The 21,507-nt window shown below is 57.2% G+C and overlaps 1 protein-coding gene across 1 annotated transcript; it reads left to right on the top strand.

The window, feature by feature from the left end:
- Nucleotides 1-8,083: 8,083 nt before the first annotated feature.
- KCNG4 (potassium voltage-gated channel modifier subfamily G member 4) lies at nucleotides 8,084-20,994 on the top strand. Its single transcript, XM_049622966.1, has 2 exons — nucleotides 8,084-8,842; nucleotides 16,390-20,994. The coding sequence occupies exons 1-2, from the start codon at nucleotides 8,093-8,095 to the stop codon at nucleotides 17,158-17,160; spliced, it is 1,521 nt and encodes a 506-aa protein (XP_049478923.1). The 5' UTR covers nucleotides 8,084-8,092; the 3' UTR covers nucleotides 17,161-20,994.
- The last annotated feature ends 513 nt before the right edge of the window (nucleotides 20,995-21,507 follow it).

Below are 21,507 nucleotides of genomic sequence, written 5' to 3'. Positions count from 1 at the left end.
AAAACTATGTGTAACCTGAGTGTGATCAATGCGTTAGACCCAACTTCCAGAAATAGAGGGGAGAGGGGGCCGCTTGGGAACAAGGGGATCAATCTGGAAGGAGGAACAGTCGACAAATCAGACAACCTGATCTGATCTCTTTCCAAAGCCTGTGTCATGGGGGTAGGGGTGGGAGGTGGGGGAGGAGGTTCTGGGTGGGGACAGAGGACTGTTGGAGATTAAAAAGTAACGGAACACGGGGCTCCTGGGTGGCTCGGTCAGTTGAGCGCCCACCTCGGCTTGGGTCGTGATCTCACGGTCAGTGAATTCAAGCCCTGCATCAGGCTGTGTGCTGACAGCTCAGAGCCTGGAGCCTGCTTTGGATTCCGCCTCCCTCTCTCTCTGCCCCTCCCCTGCTCACACTCTGTTCTGTCTCTCAAAAAAAATGAATAAATGTCAAAAAAAAAATTTTTTTTAATCTTTATAAAAAAAAGTAACAACGCAATCGGCAAATGTCATATGTGACCCTTCATTGGATCTTGGTCTTTGGAGAGCTACAATACTATAAAAAGGCATTCTGGAGACGTGGGTATCAGATGAATGGGGAATCAAATGATAGTAGGGAATCGTTCTTTATTTTTAATCACATTTGGTGTGATAATGGTTTTGTGATTACACAGAAAATTATCCTTGTGTTTCTGGATGTCTATGCTGAAGAATTCAGGAGGAAATATCATGGTGTCTAGTTTATTTTGAAATGCTTTGGAAAAAACTACATTCATATATAAAGTGTATATATATATATATATATATATTCAAATATATTCATGACAAAATGCTAGTAATTATGAGCCGAGGCTTGCAATTTTTCCACTTGTTTGAAAAATGTCCGGGGCACCTGGGTGGCTCAGTCGGTTAAGCAGCTGACTTCGGCTCAGGTCACAATTTCGCGGTCTGTGAGTTCGAGCCCCGCGTCGGGCTCTGTGCTGACAGCTCAGAGCCTGGAGCCTGTTTCAGATTCTGTGTCTCCCTCTCTCTGATCCTCCCCTGTTCATGCTTTGTCTCTCTCTGTCTCAAAAATAAATAAACGTTAAAAAAAAAAAAAAGAAAGAAAAAGAAAAATGTCCTAGCCGAAAGGTACAAGCCCCTTGGCGGGGGTGGGGGGCTGAGACCCCGGCACGCGTTCCGCTCTGTAATCCTGAAATCAGAATATAATAACGTTTCGTCTCCAGCGAGGCACCCGTCCCTCCAACAGAAAGGACTCAGCTGGGAGAGCTCAGCTGCCTGGCGTGTATGTCCCTTTGTGGTGACAGTCCACAACTTCTGTGCACCGGAAAGGGCAGAGGGAGGTGGAAGGCGGTAGGGCAGACCTTCACCGCTGACTTTTCCGGATCCTCAGGACCCTAGGATTCCAGGAGGGAGGGAGGGAGGGAGGGAGGGCAGGATCGTCCAGGTAAAGACACAGAACTGGGCGTAACTGCAGGCTTTAGAGGTGACTGACCAAAAACAGAGGTTCCGGGGCTGGAGCCCCTTCAAAGCTGTTCCCGGTGACAGCCAGCTCATAACAGGGCCCCCCGGGCCGGAACCCAGCCCCTCCGTATGTCTTCCTGGGGCCTTCGGCGGTGGTTGCTCCAAACAGCTTTTTCAATCTGAACACAACACACATGCTAAGCTGCACACGTCTCTTGCACAGATTCGACACAATGTGGAATCAGCGCCCCCCCCCCCCCCCGGCCGAGAGACACAGATCGAGCGACATGACCAGCCCTCGGGACCCACTACACGCCCCCAGAGGTAATTGTGCTGGCTTTGATTAGTTCTGCCCATTTTTATTTACTTTTTTTATTTGTAAAAAACGTTTATTGGGGCGCCTGGGTGGCTCGGTCGGTTAAGCGTCCGACTTCGGCTCAGGTCATGATCTCACGGTCCGTGAGTTTGAGCCCCGCGTCGGGCTCTGTGCTGACAGCTCAGAGCCTGGGGCCTGTTTCACATTCTGTGTCTCCCTCTCTCTCTGCCCCTCCCCTGTTCATGCTCTGTCTCTCTCTGTCTCAAAAATAAAAATAAACGTTAAAAAAAAAACGTTTATTTATTTTTGAGAGAGAGAGAGAGAGAGAGAGAGAGAGACAGGGTCCGAGCGAGGGAGGGGTAGAGAGACAGAGGGAGGCACAGAATCCGAAGCGGGCTCCAGGCTCCGAGCCGTCAGCATAGAGCCCGACGCGGGGCTCAAACTCACGAAACCGTGAGATCATGACCTGAGCTGAAATCAAGAGTCAGACACGGGGCGCCTGGGTGGCTCAGTTGGTTAAGCGTCCGACTTCGGCTCAGGTCACGATCTCGCGGTCCGTGAGTTCGAGCCCCGCGTCGGGCTCTGCGCTGACTGCTCAGAGCCTGGAGCCTGTTTCAGATTCTGTGTCTCTCTCTCTCTCTCTCTCTCTGACCCTCCCCCGTTCGTGCTCTGTCTCTCTCTGTCTCAAAAATAAATAAACGAAAAAAAAAAAAAATAAAAAAAAAAAAAAAAAGAGTCGGACGCCCCACCCGCGGAGCTGCCCAGGACCCCCCCGGTTTTAAATTTTCTACCGATGGAGTCATGCTGTGTCGGCTGTTTCTGTGGCCTTCACTCCACATAACGACCGAGGTTCTTCGAGTGGCTGCCAATGGTCCTGTGTGTGCGTTCCCGTCGCGGTCTGGTATTCTCTTGTGCGAACACGCGCTGGGCTTTCTCATGGATCCCGGGCCCGCTGAAACAGCGCTGTGACCAGCCTTCCCACCCGCCGTGCCCTTCGGTGAGCGAGCATTTATGCTGCCCTCGGGGTATCCCTAGGATTGGAATTGTTGGATCATCAGACAGGCACGGGCTTTGCTCCGTGGTGCTTCATACGTTTCCGAGTTAGTTGGCAACATTTAGAATTTGAGGGATTTAGCACCAAAGTCAGGATGCGGCTCTTCTTTCAAAAATGTAAAGATACTCAACGCTGGACCTACATTTCACCTTTGTGAGTCGGGCGGGGGGGGGGGGGGCGCCCACAGCGCCCAGCCGGCCTCCCTTGTGACATCCACCTGCTCCCGGAGCCACCTTGCCTTTGGGAGTCTTGGCCGCCAAAGATCTGCGCGTGCTCGTGTGAATGAGAGTCCATGATCGAAATCCGGAGCTGCCTCGATTTCCCCGATGAGGTTATGCTGAATGGCCCCAGTGGCCCAGAGATGGTGATCAGGTCACTCCAGCGGGGTCCATGGCCTTGGCTGCTAACCAGATCTCCCTGGTGGGGTGTGGCTGCGGCTGAAACAGGGTCCCCCAGCTGCTGTTCGCCCAGCACCTTCCATATGGGTCCTCCTGTGCCTTCCGGCTACTCCACCAGCCCCACAGCCACTGCCTTATTCACGTCCGTAATGCCTTGTCCCCGGGGCTGAAATATGATCTCTTCCAGGCTGGCTTCTCCTCCCCCCTGGTACCAAGATGCCTGTTAATTTAATTTAAGACACGTTTTTTTAAATCTTCTCCCCGATCACCCCCAGCAGGAAGGCGGGCCTGACGGCACGTTGTTTCTAGCCCCCCCTTAAGACCCGTTTTGGACTCCCGGCCTCCAGAACCGCAAGATAATACGTTTGTGTTGTTTTAGGCCACGGTGCTTGTCTGTTTGGTTACAGAGGCCCTGGGGGGACTCACTCATCCACGGTCACGGAGGCCCATCGCTTATGCCCAGCAGGCCACAGTCCTTCAGACGAGAGAGGACAGGCTACCGTAGGCAGTCCTGCATCCGAGACCTGCAGGCTGCTGGAGAGGCTGGGGCCAGGCTACCTTCCCTGGTTAGCAGGGGTTGAGTGGACACAACAGAGAGGAACAGAGGGGCAGGAAGGCAGTGGTGTTAAGTTAAAAGGTGACCGGAACTTTACCGAGCCACGTGCAAATGCCCTGAGGCAGGGGCTGCTGGGCCTGGGCACCAGGCTAAAGTCAAAGTCCTCTAGCCTGGGCAGAGTAGCAGTGCTGAGAGAACGAACACACTGGGGCTGTGGGAAGAGCACTGGAGTGTGAGTCCTAAGTGAGCCCGGCTCTGCCACTGACGGGCCCGCGAGAGCTCAGACAGTCCTCCCCTTGCCCCCTCTACGACTTATCAGGGGTTCGGACTAGATCGTTCCCTTTCTGCTTTTCCTTTAAAACTCCTTTCCAACGGCAGTTAAAATTTTATCGGAACTCTTGTCCTCAAACAAAAATCTCCTCTTGTGAGTTGGACAGAAGTTGTTGAGGTAATACTTGTAATCGCGGCAAGCACTTGAACGGACTTCCTTCATGCCAGGGACTCTTGTAAGCGCCCGATCAGTGAGAACTCACTCGTGCAGGGCTCACAACCAAGCAATAGGGAGGCGTTATCATTTTCATTTCACAGGTGAGGGAACCAAAGCCAGCGCAGAGAGGTTAAGAAACTTGCTCAAGGTCACCCAGCAGGGAAGCGTTAAATCCCTGATTTGAACCCAGCACTCCGGACACAAAGGGGACCAGAGGCGGGTGGAGGAAGCTTGGGGGGCAAGTGGCCGGAGGGTAGGGTGAGATCAATAATAGAGTCAGGGGACGTGGGGAGACAGAGAGAGAAGGGGGGAAAACCAGCACTAGCTGGAAAGATCCTTTCGGGGTCTGGTTTATGAGAGGTGTTGGGGCGGCCCTGGGGTCTGAGAACTGGGGAGTCAGGGGGAGAGGGGAGAGCGTGCCCATCCCTAACAGGGGCCCTGGGGTCTCCTCCAGTGGGCTGAGTGTGAAGATGGGCCCCTGGGGCCCTGGCGTGTTGGGAGTCCCACTTACATACTGACAGTGGAGCTGTCACATTGAGGCAGGGAGTCCCATCCCTGCGTCCTACCCTTTGCCACCCTCGTTCCAGGCCCCGTGATCGCGTCTACAGAACGCTCGGGTTTCACACAGTGCGATCTAAAAGCCACGACCCTAGACCACCTCTGTCCCTCTGGCTCCTCTGCTCCTGACGGGACTTACCCCCATTACCCCCACGGCCAAGGCCACGGAGAGCACGCTGAGGCCCGAGGCTGCTGCCACCCCCCACCGGGCAGCCATGAAAGGCCCGCGCTCAGACCCTCCCCCCTCCAGAACCCTTGATCAGACCTCAAAGTCTCTGCCACGTGCAGATTCCAACCAGCAAGGTGACCTTGAGCAAACCTCTTGCCCGCACCTCCGGGCCTTGTCTGCAAAACGGAACTGAGAGTAACTCCCCTTTGGAAGCCAAGAGCCTGGGGCTGAGAACCTCTTAAGAAAATTAAGAAGAGCCAGGGGACACTGAGCACCTACAGGAGAAGACGGCTGGGCAGTCCGAGCCATCACTGCTTTGACTGCCCTCATCTGACCAGGGAGAACACGGAGGCCCAGAGAGGTGAAGAGACCGACCGAGGACACACAGCGAGGGAGCGCAGAGCCGAGGCTAGGACGCCTGGCCTGGCCCTTGTTCCTCTTCCTCTTTACCCCCGGGGAGCCAAACCGCACTGGGAGCCTCTGCTGTGGGGTGTGACCTCTCTGAGCCCCCACACCCCCATACATCTTACAAACAAGGAACGCGAGGTTCGGAGGGGCTGAGTCCCCTGCCCGAGGCCAGCCAGCCATCCACATGGGAGCTGGGGACCCAGGTGCATGTGACTCCACACTAGCCCAGCACGCAGCCGGCTTCCACCCGGCGCTCAGACGCTGGGCTTCTCTGCCCCCACCTGTCCCCGGACCCGTGATTTACCAGTAGGTTCCTCCCGCAGCCTTAACCTGCGCGCCACCCCCTCATCAGCGCCCCCACCCCCACCCCCAGGAGCCTCCAGGCTGCGGGGGCAGGTAGCTGCAGATGTCCCGGCCCCAAGTTGCCCTCTGCTCCTTTCGGGTTCTGTCCCTCCTGGGAGGGGAGGGCAGGACAGCTCTCCTCGCCTCCCAGGCAGTTGGCAGAGCTGTGGTTGCTGCTGTGTCTTCCGGCAGCCTGGTGATGGAGAGATTATTTCTAAGCCATTCCCGTCCCCCCCCCCCCCCGCCCCCGTGCCTCTTGCAGGACCACACTGGCTGTCCCCGTGGGGCTCCGAGTGCAGAGCCTGCCGTTGAAGCAGGACAGCTGGCTGGCTCCCAGCAAGAACCCCTAGGACTCTCACCTCTCACCGGGGAAGGGGCTTCTGGGTCCTTCTAGAAACCCCAGCCCACTGCCCCAGGGCCGTTCTGCAGCTGCGGGAGAGAGAGGTGCAGAATGAATGTCCCTCTGCTTCCGGGAGGAGGCAAGGGAAGAGAGGTTGGAAACTAACTCTGCCAGAGACTGCCGTGCGTGGGATTTTTCTTTTCTGCTTCATCTCCACCACAAACCTGGCTCTTCCCTGGCCATCGGGACACGGGCTCCCCTTGCCAGGTAGAGAGAGAGCAGGAAAAGGGCTCCCAGAGACAGGAAGGTGAGTTCAACTTTGGGGGAAGAAGTTAGTGTTTGCTGCAGGGGTGGGGGTGGGGGGGTGGCTCGCAGGACGTGTGACATTCTGGGCCAAAGCGCTGCTGTTTTGAACGAATACCTTTCCCTGCCCGGGACAAGAGCTGTGTGTGCCGGCTGGGGCAGGGCGTGGGGGAGTGGATTGCAAAATTGGGTCTGTGCAGTGAATGCAGACAGGGCAGGATTTTGTTTTGGGGGGGGAGGGGGTTGTCTAGAAAGACCCCCCACCCCCCCAGGCTGGGAGACAGAGTCCTGGGTTGGACTTGGATTCGCTCTGTGACCTTGGATGAGTCACTTCGGCTCTCTGGGTCTGGGGTTTTGGACTGGGAAACGGAGAGCACTTGGGAAGGACTCCCCGGATTTCAAAATCGTTCTCTCTGCAGGCTGCTCGCCTTCCTCTGGCCATACGCCGTAAAGGAAGTAATGCATACAGAGTCACAGAACGCGGGGTGGTGAGCAAGTGTGAAACGCACAGGCTGTGATTCAACTCTTCGCTGCCTGCCCGAATCCAGCTGGCGCTGAAATCGAGAGCAACTTTTGTTTCCATTCAGCCGCCGAGTTTTTGTCTTGATTGGAGTGCGTTTTGGAACGTAAGGTTGTAGAAGCTCTGGAAACTGCTCTGGCTAGAAGCGGGAGGGTGGGGAACGGTGGCAGGGCGCTGAGGCCGGGAGAGGTGGCAGAGACGGTTTTTTAAATGCACGGGTTACATCTCAAGCCCTCATTCTAAGCCAAGCGCTTCGAATAGGTCTGAGATGGAGCGCGCATTAGACATCCCTTCGCTTTGCAGAGAACAGAGAGGGGGAGTACCGGCTCAAGGTCACACAGCAAGGGTGGCTCAAGGTCACACAGCAAGGGTGGCCGAGGCAAGCACCCCGGGGAACCCGGAGGGGGGCTGTCGTTGATGGCAAAAGTCCTCCAAAGGAAGAGGCAAACGAGGCCATTGTGGCGCGGCTCCTGAGAGTCAGACGCTGGGCTTAAGCACAGTCACATTCTGTGTTACTGAACCTTTCTGGGCCTCCGTTTGCTCATCTGTAAAATGGGGAATTGTTTACCTTGTGGAATTGTTGAGATGCGTTACTATAGATAGAGGAAGCGTGTCGATTGGTGCCTGGCACCTCAGAAGCGCCTAGAAGCGTTCTGAATAAACACTTCCTGGGCATCACTGCACGGAACCCTCCCCGTGCCCAGTGAGGTGGGGGTACTCAAACTACCCCAGCTGTCCAGACGAAGCAAAGGGCTCAGAGAGGCTGAGCAATCCGCCTGCTGTGGCAGTCCGTAAGGGACCAGAACCTGGCAGTGAACTTGAGACACCCTTACACTCTGAAGCTCTATTTTACCAGCTGTGCCTCCTAAGATTGGTACAAGTCTTGTGCCTGGCATGGGTGGAGGTAGATGGGAGAGGTGAAGCCACGTGCCCAAGACCACAGAGCCTGGAAGGGGCACAGCTCTGACCTGGGAAGGGATGTCATCATCTCCTTGGGTCACTGATAGTTCCCAGGCACAGAGGAGGTGCTCAGTAAGTCCCTGTTGGAGAATTTGAAAAATGGACCATGCAGATGCAGTGGTGAAGCTGCAGCCGGGCGGTCGAGGACCCCGCCCTGAGGTTGATTTCTCCCTCTTGTCTTACCTTCCCCCTTCCCCCCCCCCCCCCCCCCCGGTGCAGGACGTCTCCAGCAATGTCCATGCCCTTCAGGGCCAGGGGCCTGCCTCCTGGACACCGCCACCGGGGCTCCTGCAGCCCCCTGGGTCAGCCGCTGCCCGGCTCCATGCAGCCGCGCTCCCTTAAGGGGCTTTACTACCGCAGGGCCCGCAAGGTGGGCGCGCTGGACGCCTCCCCCGCGGCGGACCTGGAGAAGGAGATCCTGGTCAACGTCGGGGGCCGGCGGTACGTGCTCCCCTGGAGCACGCTGGACGAGTTTCCGCTGAGCCGCCTGAGCAAACTCAAGTTCTGCCGGAGCCACGAGGAGATCGCGCAGCTCTGCGACGACTACGACGAAGCCACCCGGGAGTTCTTCTTCGACCGCAGCCCCAGCGCTTTCGGCATGATCGTGAGCTTCCTGGCGGCCGGCAGGCTGGCCCTGCTGCGGGAGACGTGCGTGCCGTCCTTCCGGGAGGAGCTGGCCTACTGGGGGATCGAGGAGGCCCACCTGCGGCCGTGCTGCCTGCTGGAGCTGCTCCGGAAGCTGGAGCAGCTGCGCGAGCTCCGCCAGCAGGAGGCGCTGCACCTGCGGCGCGAGGCGCGGCGCCCCCCCGGGGACCCGTCGCGCTGGGGGGTCTTCATGAACTGGCTGCGGGAGACGGTGGAAAACCCGCGCTCGGGGCTCCCCGGCAAGGTCTTCGCCTGTCTGTCCATCCTCTTCGTGGCCACCACGGCGGTCAGCCTGTGCGTCAGCACCATGCCCGACGTGAGGGCCGAGGAGGACAAGGTGAGTGCTCCCCGCCCCCGGCCCCCCAGGCTCCAGGCCCGAGAGGCCTGGGGCCCGTGGACCGGGCTCCCTATCTTTTTAAAACAGCAGAGAAAGATTATTGTCCAGCGCGGGGGCTGTGTGCCCGGTTAGATCAATGCCATTGGGAACGTTTGGGGATGTTTTTGGTTTTGCTTTGTTTTGGAGGAAGAGGCGCATGAAGAGCCTAAGGCCGGCAAAAGTCACGAGGTGGCTCTGCCTCTTGGCGGCCTCTGTTGACAAAGCCACCCCTGGGCTTCGTGTGTGGGTCGGGCGCGCCCAGCTTGCCTCTCCCCGCTCCGCGACCGCAGGCACGTTGGTTCCCCTCTCTGAACCTCAGCTTCCCCCTCCCGTAAAGCGAGTCGCGTCGCTGTGAGGGTTCACACGCTCCGTGCGCGGGTCATGTGTTTACTGAGCGGCTACTCTGTGCCACGAGCTGTCCCTGGCCAAAAATCCCTGCCTTCTGGAACCAGTGTCCTCGGGGGCATCCGGGCTCCACATTCAGGTGGGGAAAGAGAGGCACGGGGCGTTTAGCTTTTCTTGGAGCAAAGGCCCTCAGTTTTCCTGCTTGTTACTTGGCCCCTGAGCCTCCCAGTCAGGCTCCCTGGATGGGGAACTCCGAGCCGAGTAAACTTCCAAGTGACTCTGCCCCCCTCCTTCCTTGCCAGGGGCCAGGTAGTCTGAGAAATGAGATACGAATTCGATATTTTGTTGGAAAGTTTACTGGAGAGCTTCAAACTGAGAACTGGATTGTTTTCCTAATTTAAAATGTTGTTCCTGTTCTGCTCTTACATTCCTCCATGGCTCCCCATTACCCTAGTTATGGAACTTGCATTATGGTAGACAGGGAACTGATAAATAGAACACACGTATAAGATAATGTACCCTGTGTATCCACAACCGTTGTCCGTGTACAAAACTTCTCTTAAAGATATAGCCCAGGGCAATCTGGTAGGATCAGAGAACTTTCCAGAAAGAAAGGACTTAGATGGAGAACCAGCCCCTGCCTCACACAGAGTAGGCTCTCAAATATTTGCTGAATAAAATGTATCTTGTGCAACCGATAAATGTTTTGCCCTAAAGCAAACCAACCAAAACGTTTTGACTTTCAAATAGCTTTTTTCTCCCCCGGGAGGGGGGGGGTTGGGGGGGGGGAGGAGGACTATAGCTCCAAACAGAGACATTGTTTTATTTGTTAGCACCAAATGATGTGATTTTAGAGCCTGCTTGTTCACAGAAATATTTACACGTAGACACTGCAGTACAAAATTAGGACAAAAAAAGTGGCCTCCGTCCCCCGTCCTCACAAGGGTACTCTTGATCCCAGCTGCTGAGAAAGGACCCCTAGATTTCCATAAACTTGTTCCTCAGGGATTTCCCGGAAGCCAGGATTTAGACCCCCCGCAGAGGGACGAGGTCTTTTCAAAGCCTAACGCTTTGAAAATGACCCAGGGTGTGAACCCAGGCTTGGTTGGTTGGGGACTCAGGAGATCAAATCAGAGGTCGCTGGGAGGCCCGCAGGACCAGCAGCCCCCTCCCACCGCCCATCTGGGCCCAGGAGCCAGGCTGCTGGTTCTGCTCTTGGGGCAAGAGGGCTTGCTGCCCTCATAAAAAGGGTGTTTTTTTGTTTCTTTTATTTTTTAAATGTTTGTTTATTTTTGAGAGAGAGAGGGAGACAGAATCTGAAGCAGGCTCCAGGTTCCGAGCTGTCAGCACAGAGCCCAACGCGGGGCTCGAACTCACAAGCCACGAGATCGTGACCTGAGCTGAAGTCAGAGGCTTAACTGACTGAGCCACCCAGGCGCCCCTGTTTCTGTGTTAAGATAGTAATTTGGAGCTCGAGGAGGCTGGGGAGGCTGTCTTTGTTTTTTCGAGGCCGAGTCCTTACATTTACATAAGGAGACAATGTTCTTTTCACCACTGCCTGGGTATTTTGTATTTACCCTCGGGGACGGGACGGTTAGCTGGCCAGCTGCTTCTGGGGGCCATGCTGTCCTGGGGGACAACATCTGCTCAGATGAATTGACACCACATGAGTGGATAGGAGTGCCAGGACTGGGACCCACAGACCTCCTCCATCAGGCTCGGTGCAGGGCTGGGAGGCGGGCGGTGAGGGGGGGGAGGGGTGCAGCTTTCCTTTTGCTTTATCTTCTACCTTCTTCCAGCAAAATCTCTTAGAGTCACCTTGGCAGTTGGGGAGAGGGGTCTGCACTGGAGGTCGCAAATTAAAACGGAAGCGGGAGTGGGAAGTGCGGGGGGGGGGGGGGGAGGCAGGGTAGACAAGAAGGGCTGAGCCGAGTCCCTAAAGCAGTGGGAATGGTGCTGGTGCCTGAGAAGCGCTTAGTGGGTGTTGGTCTGAGGAGACACTTGACAGGAGATCCCAGCAACCCACCTTCCATTCCTTCCACAAGCTACCGAGGGCCCACACGCTGCGTTCTTCTAGGTGCTGGAGGCAGGAACGCAAATTTACCTTCTTGGTGCGATTACGGTCTTGTGTGGGCCCCGCGTCTATGAAGCTCCAGCACTTTTCCACCGCTCCCTCCCCAGCCCCCCCCCCCCCCCCCCCCCCCCCCCCCCAGCCCCCACCCCTCCGCTTTCCGCCTCCACGGACTCCGCCCTCTCCACACATTTCCGTGCACGTGGAGTCACGCACATGTGGCCTTTTGGGACCGGCCTGTCACTCAGCGTGGTGTTCTCAGGGTCCGTCCGCGCAGCAGCTTGTGTCTCATGCTTCTCGTGGCCCAGTAATAGTCCGCGGTCTCCGCCACCATTTGCTGACACACCCCTCCAGCCTCCCCACGGGTCCGTGGAACCCACGCCGCAGCGGCCAGTCGTCCCCTGCCCCTCTCTTGAATCCTGCCTCTGCTCCGTAAACGGCACCTCGCTCTCAGCAGCTGCTCTGTGTTCAGTGACATTCGGTGGTTGCCCCGGGGGGTTCTTCTTACCCTAGCTTCTTGGGTTTGGGGTTCATTCCCCTCCCCGCCTAGCCTCCTCTCCCTGTATCCGGGGCGGCAAGAAGTATTCCCTGTTTCCGGGGCAGGACCCACTTTTCCTGACTCACTGAAGCTGATTCCTCCTGTTTCGTCACGCTCGCCTGTCTCCATGCCCCTGGCCCCCATCTGCCCCCCTGGGCCCCCGCTTCCGGAGCCCCTGTGTCCCAGGGCTGGGGAGCAAGGCGGCTGGGATGGGGGAGGAGAGAGAGGGTCAGGAAGGGGCATCACGGAGGAGAGAGAGGGCAGAGACCGAACTGGCTCCCAGGGGAAGCGCAGAGGCCGGGAAGAAGAATGAGTCAGCAGGGCGAGGAAACAGCCCTGGACCCAAGGCCAAGGCCAGGGCACAAGTGGAGGAATTCACAGGCAGAAGGGAGAAGGCCCGAGCTGCTGTGTGGATGCGGGCCAGCACCGAGCTACCAGGAGGCAGGAGGCGGCCAATTCGGGCCATATTTCCGAGGCCCCGGGGTGTGAGCAAAGCTCCGAGGTCAAGCCCTGGGCCCCAGGTCCCTCCCGGATGGAATTTCTGGAACTGGCCGTCCCTGCACCTGCAGCATCTGCGGGGGCAGCCTGTCTTTATGGGCCCCCAGGGACAGTGGCCTTGCCCTTGGGAGGCCCTGGCCGTCCTCTGACCCCAGAGCCCCTTACAGAAGCCCCGCTCCCAAGCTTGGGGAGAGGGTTTGCGGCAAAGTTGTGGGACCCCTCAGTGGCTCGCCCAGAGGACCCGACCAGCTCCGGCTCGAGCCTGGAGCTGGTCGGGTCCTGCTTCCTTTTTTATGAAGCCATTATAGTCCACATCCCAAGATGCACCCTTTTAAAGTGCACCCACCAGCGGCTGTGCAACGGTCACTGTCCCAGAGCATGTGGATCCTCCCGCAAAGAAACCCCGTCCCTGCTTCCGGCGGCTCCCCAAGTCTCCCCCTCCCTCCCAGCCCCTGGCGACCACGAATGTCCTTCTGTCTCCCTGCGTTTGCCTTCTCTGGACGTTTCACAGAAATGGAGCCCTGCGGCGCCTGGCCTTTTGGGTGCGGCTTCTCTCACGGCGCGTGAGGCCGTGAAGGTTCACCCAGGCTGTCAGCACTTCGTTCCTTTTCGGGGCTGAGTGATAGTCCGTCGTGCGGAGAGAGCACATTTTGTGGATCCGTCCGTCAGCCGATGGGCATTTATGCTGTTTCCACTCTGGGCTGCAGAATAACGCAGTTATTTTCCGGTGCTTGCATGCTGGGTATATACCGGTGCCTTCTGATATCTGCCCACGAGCAGGATTGCAGCTCGGGTAGCAAACGTGTGTTTAATTTTGGAGGGACCACCTCCCCGTTTTCCAAGCAGCTGCACCGGAACGCTAGAGCCTGTGACATCTTCACAGCCTCGGCAGCCCTTGCTGTGTCCTGTCTTTATAACCCTCGCCTCCCCACGGAGTGTGGACTGCCATCCGACTGTGGTTTTGATGTCTGACCCTGATCTGTGCTTCGCCTTTTCGCGGTGGAAAATGCCAGGCGTTTACAAAGCAAGTGGAATAAGGCTGAGCCCCCACGTACCCATGACTCCGTTTCCACGATGAATCAGTCTTCTCTCTCCCCTCCCTGCCCACCCCGATCGCTGATTCTCGCTGGCGTTCGTCTTGGTTTTAGTCTGCAGTCTTATAGGCCCAATGGACATACGCTGAGACGGGCCTTGGCTGTGCAAGGAACGGCCAGTGCACACCCGTGTGACCCACACCCCGCTTCCCCGAGCACAGCGTCCATCTCCCCAGGGAGCTGTCCCGTGTCCCTCCACAGCCGGTCCCCACCCCACCCAGGGGTGGCCGCTCTTTCGGAGATTCTGTCCACCACCTCGAATGTCACATAGACGGAAACGCTGAGGGCGTGTTCTTCTGCGTCAGGCTTTCGTGGCCCCACATCCTGAGCGTGAACGCCCGCGGCATGGCCTGGCTCACCCTCTGGTCTCCATTAGGCCTGATTCACCCTCTTCACCTCGTGGAGGAACCAAAACGAGAGACGAGGCCCTCCAGGGGGGTGACCAGCCGTCCTGGTTTGCGCGGGACTCGGCGGGGGGCGGCAGGGGGGGGGTCCGGTGACCTGGGACTTTCTGTGCTCAAATCAGCAAAGTTCTGGGCAAACCAGGATTCGTTGTTCACCCTACCTGCAAAATACAACCAGAAGCTTCCTCCGAGAGAGAGAAGAGGTAACTTTTTCATTTCCTTCCTATTTTTCTCCGAACGTGGCTGGCCTGGGAATTACTTGCTCAGCTCAGGCCCCATAAATCCCCGCCGCGAGGGGGGCATTTCTTGGAGGCCCAGTGTGGGGAGGGTGGTTTCAGGGTTTGGGCAGAGCAGGCGTGCAAGGCAGAGTTGAGGACAGCTTGCTGCAGTGCAGGGAGGTGGCCGCAGGGAGGTGGGGGGTGCGTGCCTTGAATAGCCAAACGCCAGCACGGAGGCGGAGGGAGGGCCCACAGAGGCTTCTCCACCTCTCTGGAGTCACTTTCTTGAGCTGTTGGGTCCCCGGTCTGGAAGGGTTATTCCCAGGCTACCAGAAGTCCCTGCGCCAAGGGCAAGACGCCCAGAAGGTCAGCGACAAAAGCAGCCTCGAGACAATCCGGCCCAGAGTCTGAAACACTTCCAGGTGCCCCTGGGTCCCCCGGAGGGCTTGCCAAGGTGCAGATTCCTGGGCCGCACCCCAGGGCTTGATTTTGTGACCAGAGCCCAAGAATCTGCATTTGCGACAAGCCCTCCTGAGGGATTCCAATGCAGGGTGTGCCGAATCGGCTTTGAGAAATACGGCTGCTGTTCGGAGCTCCTTCTTGAAAACTGAAGCGCAGAGAGGGGCAGTGACCGCTGCAAGGTCACACAGCGAGTCTGCAGCTCCTGGGGAGTCAGGGTCCAAAACTCGTGAGCACTCCCAGGATTGTGAAGCAAACCCCAGGCGGCGCAGGGGGGACAACGGGTTCGCAGCCGAAGTGGAGCCACAGACGCTCTGGGCTCCGTGCCCTCAGCAGCCCCCTCCCCGCCTCCCGCCTCCACCCCTTCAGTAGGACTAGACAGAAGTCCAGGGAGAAAGCTGCCCGGGCCCGGACAGGCAAGTCGAGATGGGGACAGAGCACCCGTTTCTCTTCCTCTAGCGGCCAGACATAAAAAGCATTTCATTTCCATTCAGTATTCCAGGCCCTAGAAATAATTTCTTTTTCCACTTGAGAGCTTTTTAATCCAAAGAAAACTACAGTTGTCAACATCATGCTTTTCACTCAGGCAACTGGCTGTGGTCACTCATTCGTTCCTTCATCCATCATTGCGATGTGTGTGTGTGTGTGTGTGTGTGTGTGTGTGTGAATACTTGAAGTCAGGTTCTCAACTCTGGCTCTTCATTAGAATCATCCATGGGACTTCTGGAAAGTTCTGCTCAGGCTCCAACCTAGATCAACTACATTAGAATTTCTAACGGTGCCTCGGTGGCTCAGTCGGCTGAGTGACTTCAGCTCAGGTCACGATCTCACGGTTCAAGGGTTCGAGCCACGTCGGGCTCTGTGCTGACGGCTCGGAGCCTGGAGCCTGCTTCGGATTCTGTGTCTCCCTCTCTCTCTGCTCCTCCCCAGCTCGTGCTCTCGCTCTCTCTCTCTCAAAAATGAAGAAACATTTTTTAAAAATTAGAAAAAAAGAATTTCTGGGGTCCTGCCCCAGACATCAGGATTTTCCAAGCCACCAGGTGAGACTTGCGAGTCTTGTTGAGGTGTAAAGTCCGATTCCTTGAGGGATGGGGTGGGGCCCGAGATTCTGGGTTTCTTCCCAGCTCTCCGGGGAGGCTGATGCTTTTCGTTCAAGGACCATACTTTGAGTGGCACAGGGGCTCGTGGAACTTTCTGTCAGGAGCCAGAGGTGGGGAGCACGAACCATGCGACAGCCCCCCCCCCCCAAGCCGGAATCTCCCGAGGGAGACAGACCCTGCGTGAATAGTTGCAGTCACACATCAGAGGGCTGTACAGGGGACCCGGGAGCCCTCTCTGCCCCGCCAGCCTCTGAGCTCCCAGCAGCGACATCTGCTTCTCGATCACGCCACCCACAGAGCCTAGGAGCCCGGCACAGGGGGGAGACCTCCATGCATTTTTGTTGGATGAGAGAATGAGGGGTGGCAGGCGGGGCAGTCACCGAACAGCGTCTAGTGGCTGAGAGCGCATCTCCTCTCTGCTTGTGGGCTCGAGCAAGTCATTTCGCTGCTCGGAACCACGTCCTGGGCACAAAATGAGGTCGCGCTGCCTGCTCACGGCATCCCCGTGTGGCCCACGTGACAGAACTAGGGTGGGGCACGGTACACAACAGGGGCTTCTGTCAGTGAAGGTGAAGGTTGGCCGCTGTCACAAAGAGGCCCCAAGCAAGAACGGCTCTGGGCAAATAGGTGTTCATTCCTCCGGCAAAGAGAGAGAGGGGTGAGAGGGCAGCGCTCGTCTAGCGACCCAGGATGGTTTCCACCTCCCTGCCCTCCCCCCCCCCCCCCCCCCCCCCCAGTGCTGCCACCCACCCCCTCATGCAGCGTTCTGTCGCCTCCCCAGGGTGAGTGTTCTCAGAAATGCTACTACATTTTCGTCGTGGAGACCGTGTGCGTGGCCTGGTTTTCCCTGGAGTTCTGCCTGCGGTTCGTCCAGGCCCGGGACAAGTGCCAGTTCTTCCAAGGGCCCCTGAACATCATCGACATCCTGGCCGTCTCCCCGTACTACGTGTCGCTGGCCGTGTCCGGCGAGTCCCAGGAGGACGGCAGCTGGCCCGGCGGGGGCTCGTACCTGGAGAAGGTGGGGTTGGCGCTCCGCGTGCTGCGGGCGCTGCGCGTCCTGTACGTGATGCGGCTGGCGCGCCACTCGCTGGGGCTGCAGACGCTGGGCCTCACCGTGCGCCGCTGCACCCGCGAGTTCGGCCTCCTCCTCCTCTTCCTCTGCGTGGCCGTCACGCTCTTCTCCCCCCTGGTCTACGTGGCGGAGAACGAGTCCGGGAGGGTGCTGGAGTTCACCAGCATCCCCGCCTCCTACTGGTGGGCCATCATCTCCATGACGACCGTGGGCTACGGGGACATGGTCCCGCGCAGCGTGCCGGGTCAGATGGTGGCCCTGAGCAGCATCCTGAGCGGGATCCTCATCATGGCCTTCCCCGCCACGTCCATCTTCCACACTTTCTCGCACTCCTACCTGGAGCTCAAGAGGGAGCAGGAGGAGGTCCAGGCGCGCATCCGCCGCCTGCAAAACGCCGCCACGGCCAGCGAGCGCGAACTTCTGAGTGACGTCGACGACCTGGGCCCGGAGGGCCCCGCCTCGCCCGCTAAATACCTGTAACTCCAGGCCCTGCAGGGAAAGGGCGGCCCCGCGACCCATCGCCCTCCGCTGACCGGGCGAGAGATCGCCACGGTGGAGACCAGCTGGTGGGACGTTTCTGGAGCGCCAGGAGCGCTCCCACAGCTGGGAGGGGCGCAAGGCCACCGGGCTTGGCCTGTCGTGACGCGGGACCCCTCTGGCCACCGCGAGTCCGGCCGACCTTATCGACGCTCCTTGCTTTCTCCTCTCTCCCCGCCCCTCGCCGAGCACATCCGCTCTTTGTTAGGTCAATCAGTCATCCCCCAGTCTCCTTCCTTCCCTGTAGTGCTCCACACCCCAGGCTGCGTTCCAGATGCCCGCAGAACCGAGCCTGCAGGACTCCGTTCCTCCCCTAAGACCCGCTTTGCGGGGGCCTCCCTACCACCAGGGACTGGAGGGTCCGGTCACTGCGAACCCTTCTGATCAGATCCCCCCACCACGGCGCATCCTATCGTGGGCTCCCGCAGGGCTCAGTATGTCCCCTTTACCCCAAGATGTTCCATTTTCCCAATGCCGCTGCCTCCCCCCCCCCCCCCCCCCCAACTCTGGAAGCTCTCAGCCAAGAAGGCAGAAGCGGCCTCTGCGTTAACCCCCCGGGCCAGCTGCGCTCTGGCTGGGACGTTCTCCAGGTGGCCAGTTCTTGGCCTTGACAGAGCCTCACTCTTGCAGGACCTGCACCGCCCCTTGAGAGAACCGTTCCTGCTGCTGGATCCCCCAGCGCTGCAGAAGCCGCCCCTTCCCACCCTCAGCCGGGCCACCACGGGGGGGCGGTATAGCTCCGGTGCGGAAGTGAGGGCACCCTTCCGATCTGCCCCTTGCCGCCTCCCCAGACCGGGCCCTAGCTGCCAAAGGGTACGTTCCTCAGCTTATATGTAAATGTGTTTGTCTATTTATCCGTTCGTTCATGAACTCACAGGCCCTTTGCGTCCCAGGGAGGAAGCGGATGTAGGACCCAGCGGCTCCAGATACGGGCAGGGGGTGCCGGGGGCCAGAGCCATGAATCCCGAGCGGTCAGCCCACGCGGAACATGCATGTCAAAGTGCACGGCTTTGCAAAAGGGCGCAACAATTTTATCAGCTCTTCAAAGGAACCCATGCCTCCCTGTAAAAGGATACGAAGTTGTTAAGTAAATCAACTCTCGTATTTTAAGATGGAGAGACGAAGGCTCAGAGAGGGAAAGCCACCTGCCCAAGGCCACACAGCCAGTTTACTTCCTTAGATCTGCCCCTCCGGAGTCCCAGCGAGACACTCTCTCTAGTGTATCAAGCTTCAGTTCTTAGGCTTTTCTGAAACAGTGCCCAAGCCCTCCCAGAAAACGTTCAAGGTTAAGCGTGTGGCAAGGATGTAACTTTGCCCCGCTACCCTGAGCAGAGTAAGCAAGGTGGTCTTGGGGGTATGTCGGGCACCAGCTGTCACCCTTCCTTTGTCCTATCACAGTGGACACGCAGCTGATTTCACTGGGCCTTCCTTTTCTCACCGATGCCGTGGAGAGGTGGGACCAGACGGTGATTAAAGTCCCTCCCGGCTTGGACAGTGTGGGATTCTGGGAAGCCGAGTTCATTGCAACAATGTATGCCACAGAGGGGCAGGTTGGAGACCAGAAGAGAGAGAACACAAAAAAAGCAAGCCCTGGGCCCTGACTATCCACAGAGCTGCTCCCTTAGCAACAATCAAGTAGTTCAAGTTTGAATCGAAATTCGCTGAGATGTCCAGCTACCCTCCCGGTTCCTACCCAGCCACCTGGGCTCCTCTTCTCCACCTCCCTCCCCCTCCTGCCTGGCTCTGGGCTGTACCTACCGGCTCCAAGCCTCTCACCGGGAGCACTGAGCATCACTTACTGTATAATTACTAGTCATCAGGCAACTGATGTTTTCACATTTTATTTGGGAAACATCAAACACAAAGAAGTTGCAAGAACAGGAAGTGTGTACCTCTGAACACCTCTTTTTTTTTTTTTTAGTTTTTCATGTTCATTTTTCAGAGAAAGAGAGCGCGAGTGGGGCAGAGAGAGAGGGAAACACAGAATCTGAAACAGGCTCCAGGCTCTGAGCTGTGTCAGCCCAGAGCCCGACGCGGGGCTCAAACCCATGAACTATGAGATCCTGACCTGAGCCGAAGTCGGATGCTCGACCGACGGAGCCACCCAGGCGCCCCTATTCCTCTTTTTCTTTTTTTTTTTTTTTAACACGTGGTACCATTTGCTTTATTATTTGGAATTTTTTTATTATATACAAATGGTAGGTTTTTCTGGACCATTTGAGAGTAAGTTGGCTACAGCATGGCCCTTCGCTTCTAGAACTTTAGAATATAGTCCCTGGAAAGCCTGTCGGGAAACCATCCGTCCGAGAGGGGACTGGGAGTCTCTGGAGGTGACAACCAACAGAGCGTGTGTATGTATGTGCATTTCACAATGCCAAGTGTCCGTGATTTCTTCGGGTTCTCAAAGGAATCCATGATTCCCCCCCCCGAAAATAGGAGAGGAAGCTCCGAGGTAAACCACTGCCTTCGTTTTAAGCTGGAGAGCCAGGGAGACCCGGAATACTTTGCGGGAGAAGGGGGCGATAGCTGTTCTAAGAGTAAGAATATTTTTTTTACAAAACCACAGTACGGTTATCAACATGAGCACGTTTACCTTCAATGCAATGGTTTAATCTAATCTACCGTCTGTTCCAATTTTGTCAGTTGACCTAATAATATCCTTTATAGCTTCTCCCCCGACCAGGATGGGTCCGGCATCGGCTGGATAAGGCGTTTATGCGTCCTATCTCTTTAGCCTCCCATAATCTGGACTGTTTCCACAGCCTTCTGTGGGATTTCTGACACGAAAATTTTGGATGAATATAGCCCTTCCTTTTTTAAAAAAAATTTTGTTTAACGTTTATTTACTTTTGAGAGAGAGACAGAGACAGGTGCGAGCGGGGGAGGGGCAGAGAGAGGAGACAGAGAATCTGAAGCAGCTCCAGGCTCTGAGCTGTCAGCACAGAGCCTGATGCGGGGCTCGAACTCACAGACCGCGAGATGCTGGCATCGGAGTGGAGAGGGAGAAAGGGAAGGAGAGCCGGGGAGCCCTGGCTGGGCCCAAAGACATTCAGAGGAAACCAAAAGGAACCCTGATCATGCAGGCCAGATAGAACGTGCCAGAAGGCCAGGCCTGCACAGGCCACCTGCGCGAGGACAGTGTGTCCCCCTTGCAGATGAACTAGTCCGTGAGGCTTGGAGCTGGACTTTTCTCTTCGCCTCTGGTCCCTTCCCTCCTTCCCCGACCCTGCCAGCTGGGAGCAGCGTGCCGCACAGATTCTCAGAACCTGCCCGTTTTAGGCGTGTGGACGAGAAGCCTCGGGAAGGGGATGTAATGTGGCAATTCACACAACCTGAGCTGAAAGAACTGGGATGGCCTCAGCTCTGTGCCTCACGACCCTCGGCCAGCACCTGCCCGACCCGGCATTTGACCTCTAACCAAGGGGCCCCTCCAGGAACGTGATGTCAGCTAAAAATGAAACAAAGGGCTGTCCCCCAGAGCCCTGTGGCTCCCTGGTCATCCGAGGGGCCCCGCCTGACACTGCACTCAGCCCAGCTCTGCCTCGGCAGTGGCCTGCACCAAACAACATGTGAAAAATGTGGCGAGACTTTGATAAGTCACCTTTGCTCTCGGGGACAAAACCAAGGGCGGCAGGGAACGGAACGAATTTGGGCGCCCCAAGCTACAATTAGCCAATCTTGCTGTTCCAAAGGCTTCCACTGTACTTGGCCAATGACCAGCTTAAAATAAGATCCCCTGGGGAGCTCGGCAGTTCCAAGCTTCAGGGGTCCCCTGCCCGCCCCCCGCAACTCCAAGAGAAACATTAAACGATATTAAAAAGTGATGTTGTGGCTTCTCTGCTGTATCGGGGCAGGTCTGGTCACGGGGCCGCTGGGTGAGGGGTGGTAGGGGTCAGGGGTCATCCACCCCTGGGCCACAGCCAAGACCGATTGGGAGGGACAATAGTTGGTTTCCGGGCAGTATTGCTTAACTGTCTGCGATGTGCAGGGTGTTGTTCTAGCCCGGCAGGTGCTGGTGTGGTCCTGAGTAGAGAGGAAGCCGGGACGCAGGAAGTCAGACCGCAGATAATTCCAGAAGGAAATGAACTGGACCAGACCAGCATGGCTCGTGGTAAGTCCTAGGAAGGAAGAGCACAGTTTGAGGACGCCAGTGACGTGGGGACATGCTGGGGCCCAACGTGGACAGGCTTCTGAGGAGGTCTCACTCGGTTCTCCCAGGTCTTTGGGTTCCCCCAGAAGCAAACCCTGAGTCAAGGATATACGTGCACGTGGTTTATCCGGGACCCTGGT

The sequence above is a fragment of the Panthera uncia genome (genome assembly GCF_023721935.1).
Source record: "Panthera uncia isolate 11264 chromosome E2 unlocalized genomic scaffold, Puncia_PCG_1.0 HiC_scaffold_20, whole genome shotgun sequence".
NCBI lineage: Eukaryota > Metazoa > Chordata > Mammalia > Carnivora > Felidae > Panthera > Panthera uncia.
The sequence above is the reverse complement of the archived record's forward strand: the minus strand, read 5'-3'. Positions and strand labels throughout refer to the sequence as shown.

What these genes read in the sequence shown, in the direction of transcription:
- KCNG4 (XM_049622966.1), top strand. Translation starts at nt 8,093, where the DNA reads ATGTCCATGCCCTTCAGGGCCAGGGGCCTGCCTCCTGGACACCGCCAC. An exon ending in TGAGGGCCGAGGAGGACAAG is followed by an intron (nt 8,843 to 16,389) that starts GTGAGTGCTCCC and finishes TCGCCTCCCCAG; the next exon opens with GGTGAGTGTTCTCAGAAATG.